Raw genomic sequence first — 19,141 nt, 5'->3', positions numbered from 1 at the left:
TCCCCTATACTTTACAGCTAGCTTCTTAATTGCACTTATCTCACAGTACTATAATGATTTATTAACATGTTTTGAATTCCACTTCTCCTCCCCCAACTCGATGGTGAGCTCTTTGGGGAAAAGGGATTTGTCTTATTTACCTTTGCATCCCAAGGATCTGACAGAGTACTCATCATGAAAAGGAGATGCTCAGTAACATATCTGTTGAGGGTTTTATGATTCTAGGAACATTTGCTGAGTACCTACTATGCACAGAACCATATCCTAAGCATGAAAAGAAACACAAGGCACAGTCTTTGCCCTAAGAAACTTACCATTTTCCTACCATTTCTCCTGGTGGGGAGGGACATAAAACATTTAGATGGCAACATTATCATTTCTGACATATAGGCTGTTTCAAAATTTATGGTAATTTGCCTCAAATCCGTGTAGGAACTAGGCATTGCATAATTAAATAAATAATAAAATAATGGGCGGTTTGTCACACAGGTTTAAGTGTAGCAGAGTCCACTAGAACCCAATTCTCTGTCCCAGCAGGAGGGCTCACATTTGTTCCAGCCTGTAAATTAGAAAAGTGAGACGATACCATGCTTGGAAATTTTCTTTCTTGTTTTTTTTTGAGATGGAGCCTCACTCTTTCACCCAGGCTGGAGTGCAGTGGCGTGGTCTCCACTCACTGCAACCTCTGCCTCCTGGGTGCAAGCAATTCTCCTGCCTCAGCCTCCCGAGTAGCTGGGATTACAGGCATGCACCACCATGCCTGGCTAATTTTTGTATGTTCCGTGGAGATGAAGTTTCGACATGTTGGCCAAGCTGGTCTCGAACTTCTGACCTCAGGTAATCCACCCGCCTTGGCCTCCCAGAGTGCTGAGATTACAGGTGTGAGCCACCACGCCCAGCTGGAAATTTCCGATGCTGCTGAAGATTGTGTCTTGGGTGTTCAACTTGGGTTCAGTCTCCTCACAGCTCCCATAACTGATGTTGCTATCCTCCAAATCATGGGAAGCCTCCCCACCGTCTCCCTCATAGGCCATCATGCTTTGTTCATTTTCCATGCCCATCCGGTTGTTTGGGTCTTATTCCACCATATCCCACATCAGAGTCACTTCCACTTTCACTCAGCTGGATAGCAGAGAAAGGATTGTCTCCTTCTTCATCACTCCCAGCATCTTCCTCATCATCTTCTCCTTCAGACATAAGCAAATCCTCATACAGGACACTGGCTTCAGGTTGTTGTACAGTTCCTTCCTCTTCATCTGCAAGATCACCATCTCCCCCTTCTGGGGCTGGAGGCTTAGGTTTCCCATCCTCCTCCTCCTCATCATACCCTTCCATATCCACATCAGAGTCTTCCTCACCCAGCCTACCTCGGCCCTGGCACATCTGCTTTTCTGGAGTGGCAGTGGGACTATCCAAGACAGACATATTGCTCTCATCTTGAAATACAGAGGCATCTCGAGACGTACTGAGGGATATGTTGGTATCATACATATCAGGAAGCTGAGGTGTGTAGGGCCCTGGGGTCATTGGGTCCAGGCTTTCTAATTCTGCTTCCTCCAAAGCTGCTTCTTTAGCTGTACAAATATCCTTCTCAAGTTGAGTCAAATGTTCATCATACTCAGTCATTGTCTGGTAACAGACGTTCACAATCTCCTGAGCAGTCTTAGTATACTGACTCTCAGGTCCATTATACTTAACACTGTTGGCCAGAATAAGGTTTACATCACCTAGAAAACTCGTCCGACTCTGATACTTGTGCTTGGAGATGTTCTTACGTATGGTCTCTAAATCCACTGGATTGACAATCACTTTGTAATAATCTGGAACAAACTTCTTATTAACTGGATGATGAAATGGCCAAGAATCGGGAACTGCCATCATTTTCTCGGTGACAATGTTGTCCAGAATGAAAGAAAATGCCACTTGGTCATCATCATCCAGCAAGGGGTTGATAGCTTTCTCTAAGCGAGCTAATTTGTCTTCTTTCTCTTTGAGTTTTTCATCACAGAGATCCAGCATGGATTGAGAGATCTGAGTCAATGAGTGTTTTGGCCCATTGTACGTTGCACTGTTTTTCACAATTAGCTCCAGATGCTCTCTGAACTCTTCCCGAGACGGGTAGAGGCGTTTACGCACATTTTCACGGAGTGTTTGTAGGTCCATTGGCCGAGTGATGATTTTGTAGTAGTCCTTTACAACCTTTGCATTGACTGGAGTGTGGAAAGGGTATGTATTTGGAAGATCTCTCATGTCATTGATGATAGACTCCAAGATGGATGATAGCGTCACCATAGGGTCTGTGCGGCGTCGGTGGATGGACTTATGAGGTGTATTCAAATAGTCACAGTGAACAGTGGTTTCAATTCGCCGTTTCTTCTTTGGAGGAAGCTGCTGTTTAGGAAACCTGAGAACCAGAGATTTTCTGCGAACCTCATCCGCATTCTCAATTAGCTGTTTCCCCAAGACAATTTTGGTCCCTTCAACCTTGATAAGTTCTTCATTATCATTACGAATGACTCTCTTTTCCAACTCCTCCTCCTGCTCTTCTGTCATGGCAACAGGTTTGGAAGGTGGCACATTTGTTTGATAATAGAGGGGGCAGAATTTGTTAGTCCTCATGTGTCCAATGGCACCACATGCCCCACATTTCAGTTTTAGGTGAGGACGCTCCTTCATTTTCTTGGGCTTCTTCTCAGGAGGACCCTTAAGCTTCTCCTTTTCCTGGTTCCGCTTAAGCCGCCTCAGTTGCTCTTGAATCCTCCGCCGTTCTTTTCGCATCTCTTCCCGATGTTTTTCATCAAAAAGGGCAAATGTTTGAATGAATTTCTCATCTTTTGTAGTCCGTATGCGCACATAGGCATCAATGACAGCTGGTTTTCGGACTGTCTCACAGCGAACATACTCTTTCCCCTCTTCATCTCGAAATGTGCGATAAATCTTGAGACAGTGTCCAGTGGCAGAAGAGTTAAGGCTAGTCTTGGAAGCTGTGTTATCATCTCTGTGATTGTTTCCTGATGCTGCTGAGCCTGCTGCCAGTAGCATTCGCTGCAGTTCCTTCCGCTGCTGCTCCTCCCATTCACGTGACAGCTGAGAGCTGGTTTTCTTCTTCTGCAACATGTTCTCAATGTTCTTTCTCATTTCTTCAATGTCACTATCTTCAGCTGAGCTGCTGTCTGTGTCAGTTGTTAAGACTTCAGTTGATGACAGAACCTTGTTCTGCAGGTCAAAGATGCGCTGACATTCCTCTTTGTAACGCTTTTGATGCTCAGCCACAGAAAACCTTGATCCACGGGCAAATTTACTCATAGGCCCCTCTCCAGAACGAGCCTGTTCTGTTGACATTGTGCGCACCACATCAATCACTTCCCAGCGGGACAACTTTTTAATCTCTTCCTCAGGCACACCAAATTTACGTAGAAGTTGCTTGGCATTTTTCAGGGAAAGGCGACGAAGGTCTGCATCTGTTCCTGTCACTGTCTTCTTCACTGCCTGCGGCTCTTTATCATCCTTCTGCTGTGTTGGTTTATTTGGAATCTTCACATAGGAGAATCCTTCACCACACCCTGTGGGATCTGCCACCCCAGTCACCTCTAGGAGACACTTGCCCTTCATGGCAGCAATGAAGGCCCTTGTGGTGTTCCAAGGAGCAGTGTGAACTTCATCATCAATCTTCTTCTGGAAATCTTCCTCTTTTTCTTTTTCTGGGGCAAAAAAGGATTTCTCACCATAGCCAGCATCCTTCAGTCGTTGCTCTGCAGCTATCATGCTATAATAAGCACAGCACTGCTCTGGTGACACCTTAGCTCTGATCTCTTCTTCAGTTGGTAAACGAAAATCAGACTTAAGCACCCACCAGTTTGAATCCATCCCTGTGCGTTTGAAGTCAGCGCAGAGCTTTAGCCTCTTCCGGATGCTGCTTTCTGAATGGGAAGGAAAGGCTTTTTTTATATCTTCCATTCGTATCCTCCGTGGCCGGTCTTTACTCTTCCAGAAAAGGCGGTAAATGAAAACCTGTAGAAAGTCTCGAATATGCATATTGGCCCTTCTGGAGTTAGGCCCAGGAACTTCAAACAAGGGACACTGCTGGCCAACCACAAAAATATCCACTAATTCCCGAATATAGTAACCCTGTCTTGTCCGAATGATCAGGAAATCAGTTTCTGGCATCTTATGAAGATAAATTGGAGCACGAAAAAGGTTGTTCTCAAATGCCTGCAGTAATTGGCCAGGATGGAGAGAGCCCAAGAAAGGAGATGTATGGCAGTAAACAGTTTCCCCATATTTACAATCTGGTGCTCCAGGATCTTTTCCAGGTTTCCGTTTGTAATAGTTATTTATCTTGGTTGCCATGCCAATCTGCATCATTAAGGGTGCATTTTCCTCACTATATTCTGCAAGAATAAGATCTCCATCTTTGCCTGTGAGATCCTGAGGTGTGCGCATAAAAAATAACTCTCCACCACCTGAGGCTTGCCTCTCTTGTTCTCTCATCTTGGCCTTTTTTTTAATGTGCTTTAGCAAAGGTTTGACTGAATGGGGACCTGGCTGAGAGAGTGCACCAAACGAGTACTTTTTCAGAGGTGGCCGATGGAACTGCCGGATTTTGATGGGCCCCATGTGGGTGGGAAAGAAGGGCTGCCATAATTCCACAGCAGGAATCGAATGATGGATAATATTCCCTCCAAAGGTGCCTCGAAGACCCTGTTGGTTGGGGAAATAATACTCATCATTGGAGAGATTCCATGGATCTTTCACTTCTGGCTGAGACATGTTCTGCTGTGGTTCCTCCCTGATGACACCTGTTTTGCCCAAGAGAATTCGGCTCTTCTTCAGAGATGATACCTTCTTACTCTCCTTGGAGGGGGAGTTAGAGGTAGCCTCTTTCTTCTCATCAGGAATTTCCAAAATGAGGTTCTCATCATTGGGATCAAGTGCCAAAACAGGAGGTTCCAACAGCCGGGGCATGGCCTGAGCATCCCAAATGATGTTGTCCTCCCAGCGTCCATACACCAGATCCTCATTGTCAATGGGAAAAATGGAGTACCAAGGTTTGTCATCATCCAGAGTGGCTGCAAAACCTTGCTGAACATTGTAAGCCATTGCATTCCTAGTCATGCTAGAAGGAAGCCAGCCTGCCAGGCTTGCATGCTGAGGTTTTGTCCCTTTGTGCTTGACATCCTCCCCATCCCAGATGATAGAATCCTCCCAATGCAGCTGGGTCACCATCAGGAAGTTTTCGTCAGCCAGAAGATCAGTGCCATTGCTTTCTTCAAGTTTCCTAAATTCCTCTGTCATTCTAGATTTTATCACAGGTTCATGTTGTGTCTTTCTCAGTTTGAAGCCATAGTCAAACCCACTGCCATCTTCGGAGACACCCAGCATATCATACCACAGTCGGGCAGGCCCATAACGCCACTCAGCCACTCTTGGTTTGGTATCTGTCACTTTATCTACATCTCCAGTTGATTGGGAAAATTTGGACTTCGCAGAAACCATCATCGTGATTTCATCATCAGAGAGACACTGCTCTGGAGGTGGTGGTGGAGCGTAGTCATAGTTCCACAAAGACTTCTGGCTGACTTCTGATTCTACCGAGCATTCCAGCTCCTGGATCTGCTCTTCCTGTATCAGCTCACGATGCTTCTTCCTCTTTCTCCGAGCACTCCGCCAAACAGAAGGGACATTCTTCCCTGGTCCAAAAAGATGTAGGAAGCGTAACACCTTTCCAGGTCGAAATTCTGGAAAAAGTTCTGTGACACTTGGCAACAGCTTGGTGGCATCATGCTGCGTAATCCCAGCCAATGGAAGGGTCAGCTTTCCATCCTCAGATTCTGCCTGTGTTGCTTCCTGAGGTCCCATCTCAGATTCTGAATCAGAGCAACTACTCAAGTCCACTTTCTCTGAGGCCAGAAAGGAAGGGGCAATGATGGAGGGCAAGATGATGCCTTCTCTATTTTCAGACACACAGGTAATAGCATCTTGATCCTTATCCTTCTTCATTGGTCCTGGGGGTGGAGGTGGAGGAGGCATCAACTTGCAATCAATGTCTTCACAATCAGCATCATAGTCATCTTCATCATAATCTGAGTGGCAAAGCGGCTGCAAGCTCCCCATCGTCTGCTGGTGTCTTCGGCTTTCATCTTCTGCCACCTCATTGATGTCTGAATAGTCCACAGCATCTTCGGTACTCCTAATCCACCCTTCATCATTTACCAAGGCACCGCCAGTCCGGGTCAATTCTTCATTTGCCGTGAGTTCAGTGATCAGGCTGCCCAGCCCCAAAGCCCCCAAGCCTGCCAAGTGCTTCTTACACTCATCATCCAAGACGCTTTCCCCCTCCAGCTGCCCCGCTCCATTGATGTTGCCGAAAAGGATACCCGCTAAAGAAAATGGGCCGCCTCCAGCTGAATCTTCCTCGCTGTCGGTGTCTGACATGATGGCGGCAGTGACGGTAGCTGCTGCCCTCAGCAGCAAATCGCAGCCGGATCCCATAAACCGGAAATAAAACAAACAGTCGCCAGGAAGTGACCTACTGAGCTCCCTTACCCTACCAGCGGCTACCGGAAGCTGAATAAAGGCGGGGGGGAGGGGGCGAAGGGGCGGGGGAAAACCCGGAAAACATTTTTTTTTTTTTTTTGAGACGGAGTCTTGCACCGTCACCCAGGTTGGAGTGCTGTGGCGCGATCTCGGCTCACTGCAAGCTCCGCCTCCTGGGTTCACGCCATTCTCCTGCCTCAGCCTACTGAGTAGCTGGGACTACAGGCGCTCGCCACCACGCCTGGCTAATTTTTTTTTTTTTTTTTGTATTTTTAGTAGAGATGGGGTTTCACCATGTTAGTCTCTCGATCTCCTGACCTCGTGATCCGCCCGCTTCGGCCTCCTAAAGTTCTGGGATTACAGGCGTGAGCCACTGCGCCCGGCCTGTTTGCTGGTTTTTGAGACAAAGTCTTGCTGTGTCGCCCCAGGCTGGAGTGCAGTGGCGCAATCTCGGCTCACTGAAACCTCCGCCTCAGGAGTTCAAGAGATTCTCCTGCTTCAGCCTCCATAGTAGCTGGGATTACAGGCATGAGCCACCATGCCTGGCTAATTTTTTGTATTTTTAGTGGAGACAAGATTTCACCATATTGGCCAGGCTAGTCTCAAACTCCTGACCTCAGATGGTCAGCCTGTCTCTGTCTCCCAAAGTGCTGGGATTACAGGCGTGAGCCACTGCACCCAGCCTCCATAAATCTCTTTATACATGAACTGCATATGTATGCTTCTCCAAATAATCTATAGTATTGTCATGCTTTACAATTTTGTATAAAAGGCATCATACTGTGTGTACTCGTTTTTTTTTCCCTTCCTTTTTTTTAAGAGATGGGATCTCACTATGTTAGCCAAGCTGGTCTTAAACTCCTCCTGGCCTCAAGCAGTCGTCCCACTTTGGCCTCCCAAAGTGCTGGGATTACAGTCGAGAGTCACCACACCTGACCTTACTGTATGTACTCTTAGCCATAATGTTTTCTGGATAAAATTTATGTTTATGATATTCAACTATGTTGATGCATTCAATTCTATTTTTATAGCTCTATAGTGTTCTACAGTATGGTTATGCTACAATTTATCTATGTTCCTATGTTTGTTCATTTAAATTGTTTCCAAATTGTTCCTTTTATAAATAATGTATATGATTCCTTGAGCATATGTAGGACACATTCTTCAGGGTATACATCTAGGAGTGGAATTACTAGATTTTACAATATATGCTTTTTCAACTACACTTGCTATTACTAAATTGTTCTCCAAAGTAGTTGTACCATTTTACATACCTAACAGCAGTGTATAAAAGTTCTCACCTCCCCACATCCATTCTAACACTTAGCATTGTCATTTGTTAATTTTTGTTCATTTCTAATAAATGTATAATGATATTGTGGTTTTAATTTGTATTTCACCAATTCCTAGTGAAGGCTAACTTTTCATACACTTATTGACCAACGGTTTTTCCTCTTCTGTCAATTGCCTTTTCATATATTTTTACCTAATTTTTATAGTATTTTTAGGTTATCTATCTTTTCATTGATGTATAAGAGTTCTTCATATATTATGGATTTGCTTGCAAATAACTTCCCTAGTCTGTGACATGTCTTTTAATCTATTTTAATGGTGTCTTTGATTAATATATATTTTAAAATTTCAATCTTCTCTTACCAAGTTTTTCGTTTATGCTTTTTTTTTCTTTTTGAGACAGAGTCTTGCTCTGTCGCCCAGGCTGGAGTGCAGTGGCGTGATCTCGGCTCACTGCAACCTCTGTCTCCGGGTTCAAGTGAGTATTCTGCCTCAGCCTCCCCAAGTAGCTGGGACTACAGGCACACGCCACCACGCCCAGATATTTTTTGTATTTTTAGTAGAGATAGGGTTTCGCCATGTTGCCAGGCTGGTCTCAAACTCCTGACTTCAAGTGATCTGACCCACTTGGCCTCCCAATGTGCTGGAATTACAGGTGTGAGCCACCACGCCTAGCCTATGCTTTTTTTTTTTTTCTAAAAAAGCTTTTCCTACTAAAAGTCATAAAGATATTTTCTTAACATTCTAAAAGTTTTAATGTTTCACTTTTTTTTGTTTAGTTCTTTAATCTATCTGTAATTTATGTGTTTGATAAAAATCTAGTTTGTGTGTGTATGTGTGTGTCTGTCTGTCTGTCCTTCTCTCTCTGATAATCAGTTGTTACAGCACCATAGATACCCATTAATCTGTGATGGATCTTTGTCATATATCAGATTACCATAGAAAAATGTATTATTAATATCTTTCCGAATTTCTGTTCTGTTCCATTGGTCTATTTGTTTACCCTGGAGACTCACTACACTTAATGTCTATAGCTCAATTCCTATAGCTTTATAATAAATCTAGACAATTGACAAAAATGAGCCCTGCCCCAACCTTGATTTTTTTCCAAAACTATATTAGATTTTTTTTATCTTTTGCCCTTGCATATAAATTTTAGAATCACCTTGTTAATTCCCACTTTAATAATCTGAGGGGTTTATATTAGAATTGTATTATATCCATAAATTAATTTGGGGAGACCTGATATTTTTGTTACATGAGTTTTCTTATCCATGAACATAATGAATGTGGTAGCTCTTTATTTATTTAAGCTTTCTTTAAATATTTTTCAATAAAATTTAATACCTTTTCTGCTTAAATATCTTATACATCTTTTGCTGATTTATTCCTAAATGTTTGAGTCTTATGTGGCTATTAAATGTTAATTTAAAATGTGTGTATGTAGGTGTGTATATATATCCTTGATTTCTTGTTAATATAGGAATTCAATTGCTTTTTAATTGTAATTGTCTTACATCTAGTAACCCTAGTCTAGTCAGCTGTCTTAATGATTTTCACAATTTGATTGCAGATTATCTTGGGTGGTTGTCTATGTAATCCTCTATAAGTAATCATATTTAAAGTTTTATTATTTATCATTCTATTTTTAAATACTATCAATTGTGTATGCATGTTTTTATCTCTTCCTTTTAGATAACCAATAGTATATACTTTTCCACCTTGCTTTTCTTGCTTAAAAATATATCTTGGAGATTACTCCATAGTAGTTTATAGAGATTCCTTATTATTTTTTGATAACTGTAGAGTTATCACTTGGGTGAGTATACCAGCCACCCATTGACAGGTATTTGAGTTGTTTCCAGGCTTTGCTATTTCACACAGTGCTGCAGTGAGAAGCCTTATGTATGCATCCTTTTTTTTTTTTTGGTCAGCACATCTTTGGGATAGATTCCTGCAAGAGGGATTAGTGGGTCAAAGAGTAAATGCAGATATTATTTCATCAGTATTTGCCAAATTCTATTCCTTAGTTGTTGAACCATTTTTCATTCCCAACAGCAATGAATGAGAGGGACAGTTTCCCCAAAGCCTCAACAACATAGCATGTTGTCAAATTTTTGAATTTTTGCTGATCTCATAGGTATAAGACAGTATCTCGCCGTAGTTTTAATTTGCACTTATCTTATCATGGATGACATGGAGTATCTTTTCAACCAAGGGGCATTTGCATTTATTTTTCCTGTGTATTTGTTCATATCTCTTATTCATTTTTCTAAGGTTGTTAGTCCTTTCTCCTCTTTTTAAATAAAATTTTAATATGTTAGGGATATTTACCCTTTCTGTAATATAAACTGAAAATATTTTGCCAGTTCATCACTTATTTTTTCATAACACTGTATATTTTACTTTTCTTATTAAAATATTTGTTCTCTGGACAAAGAAGTCTATGTTGGTAGTTTTTTATTTCTTTCAATATCAAGAAGTTATCTTTCCATTGACCTCTGGTTTTCACTTGTACTGGCTTTTCACATCAGCTGTTGATCAGATTGGTGCTTTTTTGTTGGTAATCTGTCCTTTTCCTTTTGTTATATTTAAGATTTTCTCCTTGCATTTCATTTTCTACAGTTTCACTACATGTTTCTGGAGGCAGATTTCTTTTCTTTCTTTTTTTTCTTTCTTTTTTTTTTTTTTTTTTTTTTTTTTAAGACAGAGTCTCACTCTGTCGCCCAGGCTGGAGTGCAGTAGTACAATCTTGGCTCACTGCAACCTTCACCCATGGGATTCAAGCAATTCTCCTGCCTCAGCCTCCCTAGTAGCTGGGACCACAGGCATGCGCCACCATGCCAGGCGGGTCTCGAACTCCTGACCTCAAGTACTCTGTCCACCTCGGCCTCCCAAAGTGAAGGGATTACAGGCATGAGCCACCGTGCCTGGCCTGGAGGCAAATTTCTCTTTTTATTCTTTTAGCTCCATTTGACCCTTTAGGCTTATTAAATAGTAAAACTGAAAGTCTTTCATTAGTTCTCTGAAATTCTTTGACGTTGTCTTTTAAAATATTGCCCCTGCTCCATTTTATCTTTTTCTTTTTTATACTCCAATTATGTGAATGTTAGACCTTACTTTATCCTCTATGTTTCTTAGTCAATATTCTGTATTTTCCCTTTTAAAAATTTTCTTTAGGTTTCATTCTGTATATTTTTCTCTGACCCAGCGTCCAGTTCACAATTTTTTTCTTCAATTGTATGTAATCCTCTGTTAAACCCATCCATTCAGTTCTTCATTTTACCTATTGTATTTTTCAATTTTATAATTTCTAGTTGGTTCTTTTTTAGTTTTACAAGGTCACCTCTTATGGTTTCTATGACTGCACTGATATTTTTAAACAAAGCATGTATATCCATGAGCATATTAGTGCTGTTGTTTTACAACATCTGTCTGATAATTCTGGTATTTGGACTCTTGTAGCTCTTGTTTTTGTTGTCCACTGTTTTCCTTAGTTCTGGCTTGATTTGTCTTGAGTCTCATTTTGCATTATAGTCTTTCATAGCTTGGTAAAAAAATTAAAATTATATTTATTGATAGTTTGAGACCCAGGATGGTGTTATTTTCCTTCACAAAGGATTTCACTTTTTTTCACCTTTAAGACACCTGAGTATATTAGCAGTCTGGAGTTTGGCAGGCTAGAGTAAAATCCATACCCCATGCTTCCAGGTTGCAGTCTTTGTCTCAAGCCAGAGCAAAAGATACTATGTTAGGGCCTCTGTCTTTGAGGGAGATGAACACCAGTTCCTAAACCTGCATGCATCTGAGTAATCAAAAGCTTAGCTCTGTGTCTGCTGCTTCCAGTCCATTGCCAAAAAGCCTCAAAGTCAAAATGGCAGCCCTTGTGGTTCCAGGATATACAGTGGGTGATTTCCCAAGATCTCAGTGAAGCTCTGCCTCAACTTCCTTTTAACTATCAGCAAATCCTCCTTTCCAAAGAGATGCTGTTTCACCTCTTTGAGCTCCAATTGTTGTCTTAATTCCTTACTATCTTGTTAGATTCTAATGTTTGTAAGAATGTGTGTGTCTGCGTGTGTGTTTTGTTCCACTTTTAAAATTGTCTTCAAGTGGGAGATTTGATTGAAATCAACTGCTCTGCTAGCCCTGGAATCTGGAATATGGGCTAATATCTTAATGGGGGAGACCAAAAATAAATAAACAAGTAAATACATACTATGTCAGGTGGTGATAAGTGCTATTGTGAAAACTAAGGCAGAATAAGGGAGATAGGAATGCCAGGGGTGTGGGAAAAAGTTGTCAGGGAAGATCCTTCTGAAATTATGACATTTGAGTGAATAGCTATGAAAAGTGAGAGAGGTAATTGTTCTATGTAACTATGGGGGCAGTGTGTGTGCAACGGGGTAGGTGGCAAGAGATAAAATGATGAGGTGAGGGGGTAGCTGAGGGCAAAATTATATAGGGCCTTGCAGGTCATTACTGTTTCAGAATTTTACTGTGAGTGAAAGAAGGAGCCATTAAAAGTTTTGAGCAAAAGAATTACTTGATCTTACCTGCATTTGAAATAGATAACTCTGGCCTCTATGTTGAAAACTGACTGTAATGAGGTAAAGGAAGAAGTGGGTCCAGCTGGGAAGTTATTAAAATAATTCTGGTGAGAGAGTGAGATATGATGGAAGCATGGACCAAGATAGTAGCAATAGAGGTGGTGAAAGTGTTCAGATTTTTAATACATAGTATTTTGAAGGTAAAGTCAACAGGATTTACTGATGAATTGGGTATGTGGTGTCAGAGAAAGACAGGAGATAAGGTTTTAGCCTGGGCAACTAGAAGGACAGAGAAACCATTTCCTGAGATGTAGAAGACTGTGTAAAGAGAAGACAACAGCAGAGACATGGGGGATGTTAGTGGAGAGTCAGGAGTTTGATTTTGGACAGGTTAATTTTAAGATTCCCTATTAGATAGATTTCAAGTGGAGATTTCAGTAGAGGCCGAGTACAAGTCTACAAGTTAGGAAATAGGTCAGGGCTAGAATTATAAATTTGAGGTTCATTGGTGTATAAATGCTTTCAAAGCTTAGGGACTGTGAATGGTGTTACCTAAGGAGTAAGTAAAGACAAAGAAATAAAAAGATTTTAGGGCTAAACTCTGCAGTGTTCTAATACTCAGCAATCAGTAGATAAGAAGGACCTGAACAGCCAGTGGCATAGAAGGAGAATGAAGAGAAAGTGATGCTTCAAGCCAAGTGAAGAAAGTGATTAAAAAATGAAGCGTGGTCTGGCCAGGAGCAGTGGCTCACACCTGTAATCCCAGCACTTTGGGAGGCCAAGGCAGGCAGATCACGAGGTCAAGAGATCAAGACCATCCTGGCTACAGTGAAACCCTGTCTCTACTAAAAATACAAAAAAATTAGCCAGGCATGGTGGCGGGCACCTGTAGTCCCAGCTACTCAGGAGGCTGAGGCAGGAGAATGATGTGAACCCAGGAGGCAGAGCTTTCAGTTACCCGAGATCGTGCCACTGCACTCCAGCCTGGGCGACAGTGCGATACTCCCTCCGTCTCAAAGAAAAGAAAGGGAAGGGAATGGGAGGGGAGGAGAGGGGAGGGGAGAGTACGGGAGGGGAGGGGAGGGGACAGAAGGGGAGGAGAGGGGAGGGGGCGTTGTCAACCAACAGTTGCTAGAAGTGCAAGTAAAGCCATGGATTGAGCAATAGTGAGGCCAAATTTTAGAAAAGTAAATCTAAGGAATAAACAGCATTTGAAAACATTGGCATTAAAATGACATTTGTTCTTTTGAGTAAAATTTAAGAAAAAGAATTCTAATGGGACCCTCTGGGCAACAGCAAATAACAGCCTTCTTTGGTATCAACTTGCAGACAGAAGTATCTCCCCACCCCTGCCATGAAAAATGCTCAACAGTTTGTCACTTTATTTGCAGTATTATTTCTTTAGTCTCAGAAATAGCTTTGTACACTTTGACTTCTAGGTTATTTTTTATTTTTCATTTTTTCATATTTCATCAAATATTTTCATATATGATGATATGGTGGCAGGTGGGTATTAGGTAACTTTTGAGCTCTTATACAAAACAAAAGAAACATTTGGAATCTTCAAAGAATACAAACAAGCTTGCATGTCTACAAATTCTAAAACATTTTCCCAAATAATAACACATTAATAAAACCTTAAGTACTTTAATTATTTCTAAATTATATATATATATATATATCCAATTAGTTCTTTCAGTGTTTGTTTTAAACATAATTTATTTTCTCCACAGAAAACATTTATTTTTTAGTTATCATACAGAATGGGAAATTCAATTTTCTTTCATCAAAATGATTTCCTGATGTCGTTCAATTTAAAAATTTTAATGTGACATTAAATATGTTTAAACTACTTAAATTAGGATAGTTAAAATTAGAAATTGTTTCATTTTTATTTTTTATTTTTTTAATAAGAAAAAGCATTTTATGGTGTGAATATTTTTATTTGAGTGCATTCATATGAACATAGAAAAAATATAAACATTAAGTTGCCATTTCTTGTTTTGAGGAAGGAATGATAGTGGGAATGAGAGTCATGGGAAAGGAGAACATTGCTGGTTTTTCTTTTTTATAACTTTTATTTTAGGTTTTGGGGTACATGTGAAGGTTTGTTATATAGGTAAACGTGTCACAGGGGTTTGTTGTATGAATTATTTCATCACCCATGTATTAAGCTAGTACCCAACAGTTATTTTTTCTGCTCCTCTCCCTCCTCCCACCCTTCACTCTCAGGTAGACTACAGTGTACAGCATCTGTTGTTCCCATCTTTGTGTTCATAAATTCTCATCGTTTAGCTACCACTTCTAAGTGAGAACATGCAGTATTTGGTTTTCTGTTGCTGCGTTAGTTGGCTAAGGATAATAGCCTCCGGCTCCATCCATGTTCCTGCAAAAAACATGATCTTGTTCTTTTCTATGGCAGCATAGTATTTCATGGTGTATATGTACCACATTTTCTTTATCCAATCTGTCATTGATGGGCATTTAGGTTGATTCCATGTCTTTGTTGTTGCGCATATTCCTGCAATGAACGTTCATGTGCATGTGTCTTTATAGTAGAACAATTTATATTTCTTTGGGTACATACCCAGTAATGCGATAACTGGGTCGAATGGTAGTTCTGCTGTTAGCTCTTTGAGGAATCGCCACACTGCTTTCCACAATTTAAACTCCCACCAACAGTGTATAAGTGTTCCCTTTTCTCTGCAACCTTGCCAGCATGTTATTTTTTGACTTTTTATTATAGCCATTCTGACTGGTGTGAGATGCTGTTTCATTGTGGTTTTAATGAGCATTTCTCTAATGAATGGTGATATTGAGCTTTTTTCATATGCTTGCTGGCTGCATGTATGTCTTCTTTTGAAAAGTGTCTGTTCGTGTCTTTTGCCCACTTTTTAATGGGGTTGTTTTTCTCTTGTAAATTTGTTTAAGTTTCTTATAGGTGATGAATAGTAGACTTTTGTCACATGCATAGTTTGCAGATATTTTCTCCCGTTCTGTAGATTGTCTGTTTACTCTGTGGATAGTTTCCCTTACTGTGCAGAAGCTCTTAATTGGATCCCATTTGTCAATTTTTACTTTAGTTGTGTTTGCTTCTGGTGTCTTTGTCATGAAATCTTTGCCAGTTCCTTATGTCCAGGATGGTATTGCCTAGGTTGTCTTCTAGGGTTTTTACAGTTTTGGGTTTTAAATTTAAGTCTTTAATCCATTTTCGGTTGATTTTCCATGAAGCAAAATAATACTTGCTTCATGGGATCATTACGATTTTATAGGGCCAAGCATTGAGTAGGTGCTGAATAAAAGAAAAGTATTCATCATCACCATCGTTATCATCATCATTGTTCAATGATCTCCAAACTAAAGTAGTTAAAAAAGATAAGCCAGGGTAAGCACTATCATTACCAAATGTTAGGATTTGGTTTTACAGGAAATATATTTATTTATATTAAGAGTTTAACAATAAAACCCACAAAGGGGAAAAGGAGAGAAGATTCATTGCATTCCCTGTACTGGATAACAGGTATTTTTACACACATCTTTTAGTTAAACCTGACAAACCTTTCTTTAGTTAAATCCCAGAAAGGAGGTAGTATATGCCCATTTTATAGATGGAAATTGAATCTCAGAAGGACTAAGTGATTTGGCCAAGATCACATAGCTGTTAACTGGTAGAAGTGAATCAGCTTCACTTCTTTTGACTCCAAATTTCATACTAAACTTCAAACTTACAGTCACTTTGGAGGCTATTGAAATTGGACCACCCACTCTCATCTAGTCTAGATCTAAATCCAAAGCTTGTGGGTGGCATAGGCTTTCACAGCCCTCAGGTTTTTTTGTTTGTTTGGTTGGTTATTTTGTTTTTGGAGATGGAGTCTTGCTCTGTTGCCCAGGCTGGACTGGAGTGCAGTGGCTCAATCTAGGCTCACTGCAACTTCTGCCTCCCGGGTTCAAGCAATTCTCGTGCCTCAGCCTCCCAAGTAGCTGGGAATACAGGTGCCCACCACCACGCCTGGCTAATTTTTTTTTTTTTTTTTTTTTTTGGTATTTAGTAGAGCCAGGGTTTCACCATATTGCCCAGGCTGGTCTCAAATTCCTGAGCTCAGGGTATCCTCCTGCCTCGGTCTCCCAAAGTGCTGGGATTACAGGCGTAAGCCACCACACCTGGCTACAGCCCTCAGCTTTTATTCACTCTTTCATCCACATCCTAACCACACGGAAGGAACCCCATAATTCGGAGGGCTAGTGACCACACCTGTTGCCTGCACAGAGCTCAGCTGTGCCAGCCCTTCTCTGCATGGAGTTGGAACATTCCTTTCCCTGGACAGTTCCCTTCCTTAGCTGGCAAATCAGATGGAGCTGGGCCTGGGCTGACTGGATCTCCTGTGTTCGCATGGATGCAGTCACGCTCATTTCCAGTCAACCTTGGGTTGAAGAAGTTGCCTGACTCAGCAAGTCTGGCATTTCCTCCCACACAGTTCTTTCCAGCTTGTTGGCAATGGTATCCAGGAGTGGCTGGTGAATTCTGATAACAGCTTACTGGTTGGATTCCAGGGGAGTAGCTCTGGTTCTGCTGAAGACCCATTGGAAGGTGGAGAATTACTGCCAAAGGAAGTTAATGATGACTACTCCAGAAACTTTGATTACCTCTGTGGATGCCTTCACAACTATTTAAAGCATCACCCTGGAGCTAACTGAGACACCAGAAATTGAAACAAACCCCATAAATAGAAATTAACAATCAGTCTGTGACCCACTTAAGTAGATGGTACATCTCCTGCCAAAGGCCTGCCAGACAGTGTACCCTGAGTTAATGGCTTGGTGCCTTCGTTTTCATCACTCTCGTGTGGAAATTAAACAATTGTCTCCTAATTCCCTTGCAAGACCGTGCCCTCTTCTTTTCTGACCTCCATTCATGGTAGCTTTTTTTTTTTTTAACTACGGACTACTTCATAAAACACAGTCGGCCAGGCGCGGTGACTCATGCCTGTAATCCTAGCACTTTAGGAGGCTGAGGCCAGCAAATCACGAGGTCAGGAGATCGAGACCATCCTGGCTAACACGGTGAAACCTTGTCTCTACTAAAAATACAAAAAATTAGCCGGGTGTGGTGGCGGGTGCCTGTAGTCCCAGCTACTCCAGAGGCTGAGGCAGGAGAATGGCGTGAACCCGGGAGGCGGAGCTTGCAGTGAGCCGAGATTGCACCACTGCACTCTAGCCTGGACTACAGAGCAAGACTCCACCTGAAAATAAATAAATAAAAATAAAACATAAAACACAGCCAGTACAGAACTGCAAAAGGTGTCTGACTCAAGCAATTGTGGATATTGGCATGTGAAAGTTACACTTACCATGCAATATCAAAGTCATGACACTCGAGTGAAGACATTGTTTTCTGTATTCTGTGAGCAATATTTGGCACACTCAGGGATTCACAAATCCTCTTTCAAGACCTTCCAAGATTGAGATTTAATTAACTTTTTGTAGTTACATCTCCTTTATTATTTAACCTATGGTCTTGTCTAGCACTGTCTAATAGAAATGTAGTATAAGGCACATGTCATGTTAAAGTTTCTAGTAGCTACCAGTCGGGTGCGGTGGCTCAAGCCTGTAATCCCAGCACTTTGGGAGGCTGAGGCGGGTGGATCACGAGGTCAGGAGATCGAGACCATCCTGGCTAACACGGTGAAACCCCGTCTCTACTAAAAACACAAAAAATTAGCCGGGCGTGTTGGCGGGCGCCTGTATTCCCAGCTACTCGGGAGGCTGAGGCAGGAGAATGGCGTGAACCCAGGAGGTGGAGGTTGCGGTGAGCCGAGATCACGCCACTGCACTCCAGCCTGGGGGACAGAGAAAGACTCCGTCTCAAAAAAAAAAAAATAAATAAATAAATAATAAAGTTTCTAGTAGCTACCTTAAAAACATTATGTAAATTAATTTTAATAATACACATTAACCCAATCTATCCAAAATATTATTTCAACATGTAATCAATATAAAAAATTATTAATGAGATGTTACATTCTTTCATACTAAGTCTTCAAAATCTGGCTATAAGAGGTACACTTACAGCACCTCGTAATTGGAACTAGCTGTTTCAAGTGATCAATAGTCTCATTTAATCAGTGGTTACCTTATTAGACAGTACAGCTCTATTCAATTATGTTGAAATGAAAAACAAATAGGCAAGTAGTATTTTTTTTTATTATTATACTTTAGGTTGTCCAGTTTTTACATATGTATCCATGTGCCATTTGTTTCCTGACCCTTAATCATCTTTAGATTAGGTATCTCTAATGTGTCCTCCCCCTTCAATTCCCACCTATGAGTGAGAACAGGCGGTGTTTGGTTTTTTGTCCTTGCGATAGTTTACTGAGAATGATGTTTTCCAGTTTCATCCATGTCCCTACAAAGGACACGAACTCATCATTTTTTATGGCTGCATAGTATTCCATGGTGTATATGTGCCACAATTTCTCAATCCAGTCTATCATTGTTGGACATTTGGGTTGGTTCCAATTCTTTGCTATTGTGAATAGTGCTGCAATAAACATACGTGTGCATGTGTCTTTATAGCAGCATGATTTATAGTCCTTTGGGTATATACCCAGTAATGGGATGGCTGGGTCAAATGGTATTTCTAGTTCTAGATCCCTGAGGAATCGCCACACTGACTTCCACAATGGTTGAACTAGTTTACAGTCCCACCAACAGTGTAAAAGTGTTCCTATTTCTCCACATCCTCTCCAGCACCTGTTGTTTCCTGA

General features: G+C 41.2%; 1 protein-coding gene across 1 annotated transcript in view; it reads right to left on the bottom strand.

Annotated features, from left to right (window-relative positions):
• Positions 1–344: 344 nt before the first annotated feature.
• Positions 345–19,141, bottom strand: part of TAF1L (TATA-box binding protein associated factor 1 like) — a 74,482-nt gene continuing 55,685 nt past the window's right edge. Inside the window, 2 exon segments of the mRNA XM_032138513.3 lie at positions 345–1,062; positions 1,064–6,458. Of these exon segments, the coding sequence (XP_031994404.3) occupies positions 834–1,062; positions 1,064–6,435 (5,601 nt within the window). The 5' untranslated portion in view covers positions 6,436–6,458 and the 3' untranslated portion in view covers positions 345–833.

The sequence above is a fragment of the Hylobates moloch genome, unplaced genomic scaffold, assembly GCF_009828535.3.
Source record: "Hylobates moloch isolate HMO894 unplaced genomic scaffold, HMol_V3 SCAFFOLD_19, whole genome shotgun sequence".
Classification (NCBI taxonomy): domain Eukaryota; kingdom Metazoa; phylum Chordata; class Mammalia; order Primates; family Hylobatidae; genus Hylobates; species Hylobates moloch.
The sequence above is the reverse complement of the archived record's forward strand: the minus strand, read 5'-3'. Positions and strand labels throughout refer to the sequence as shown.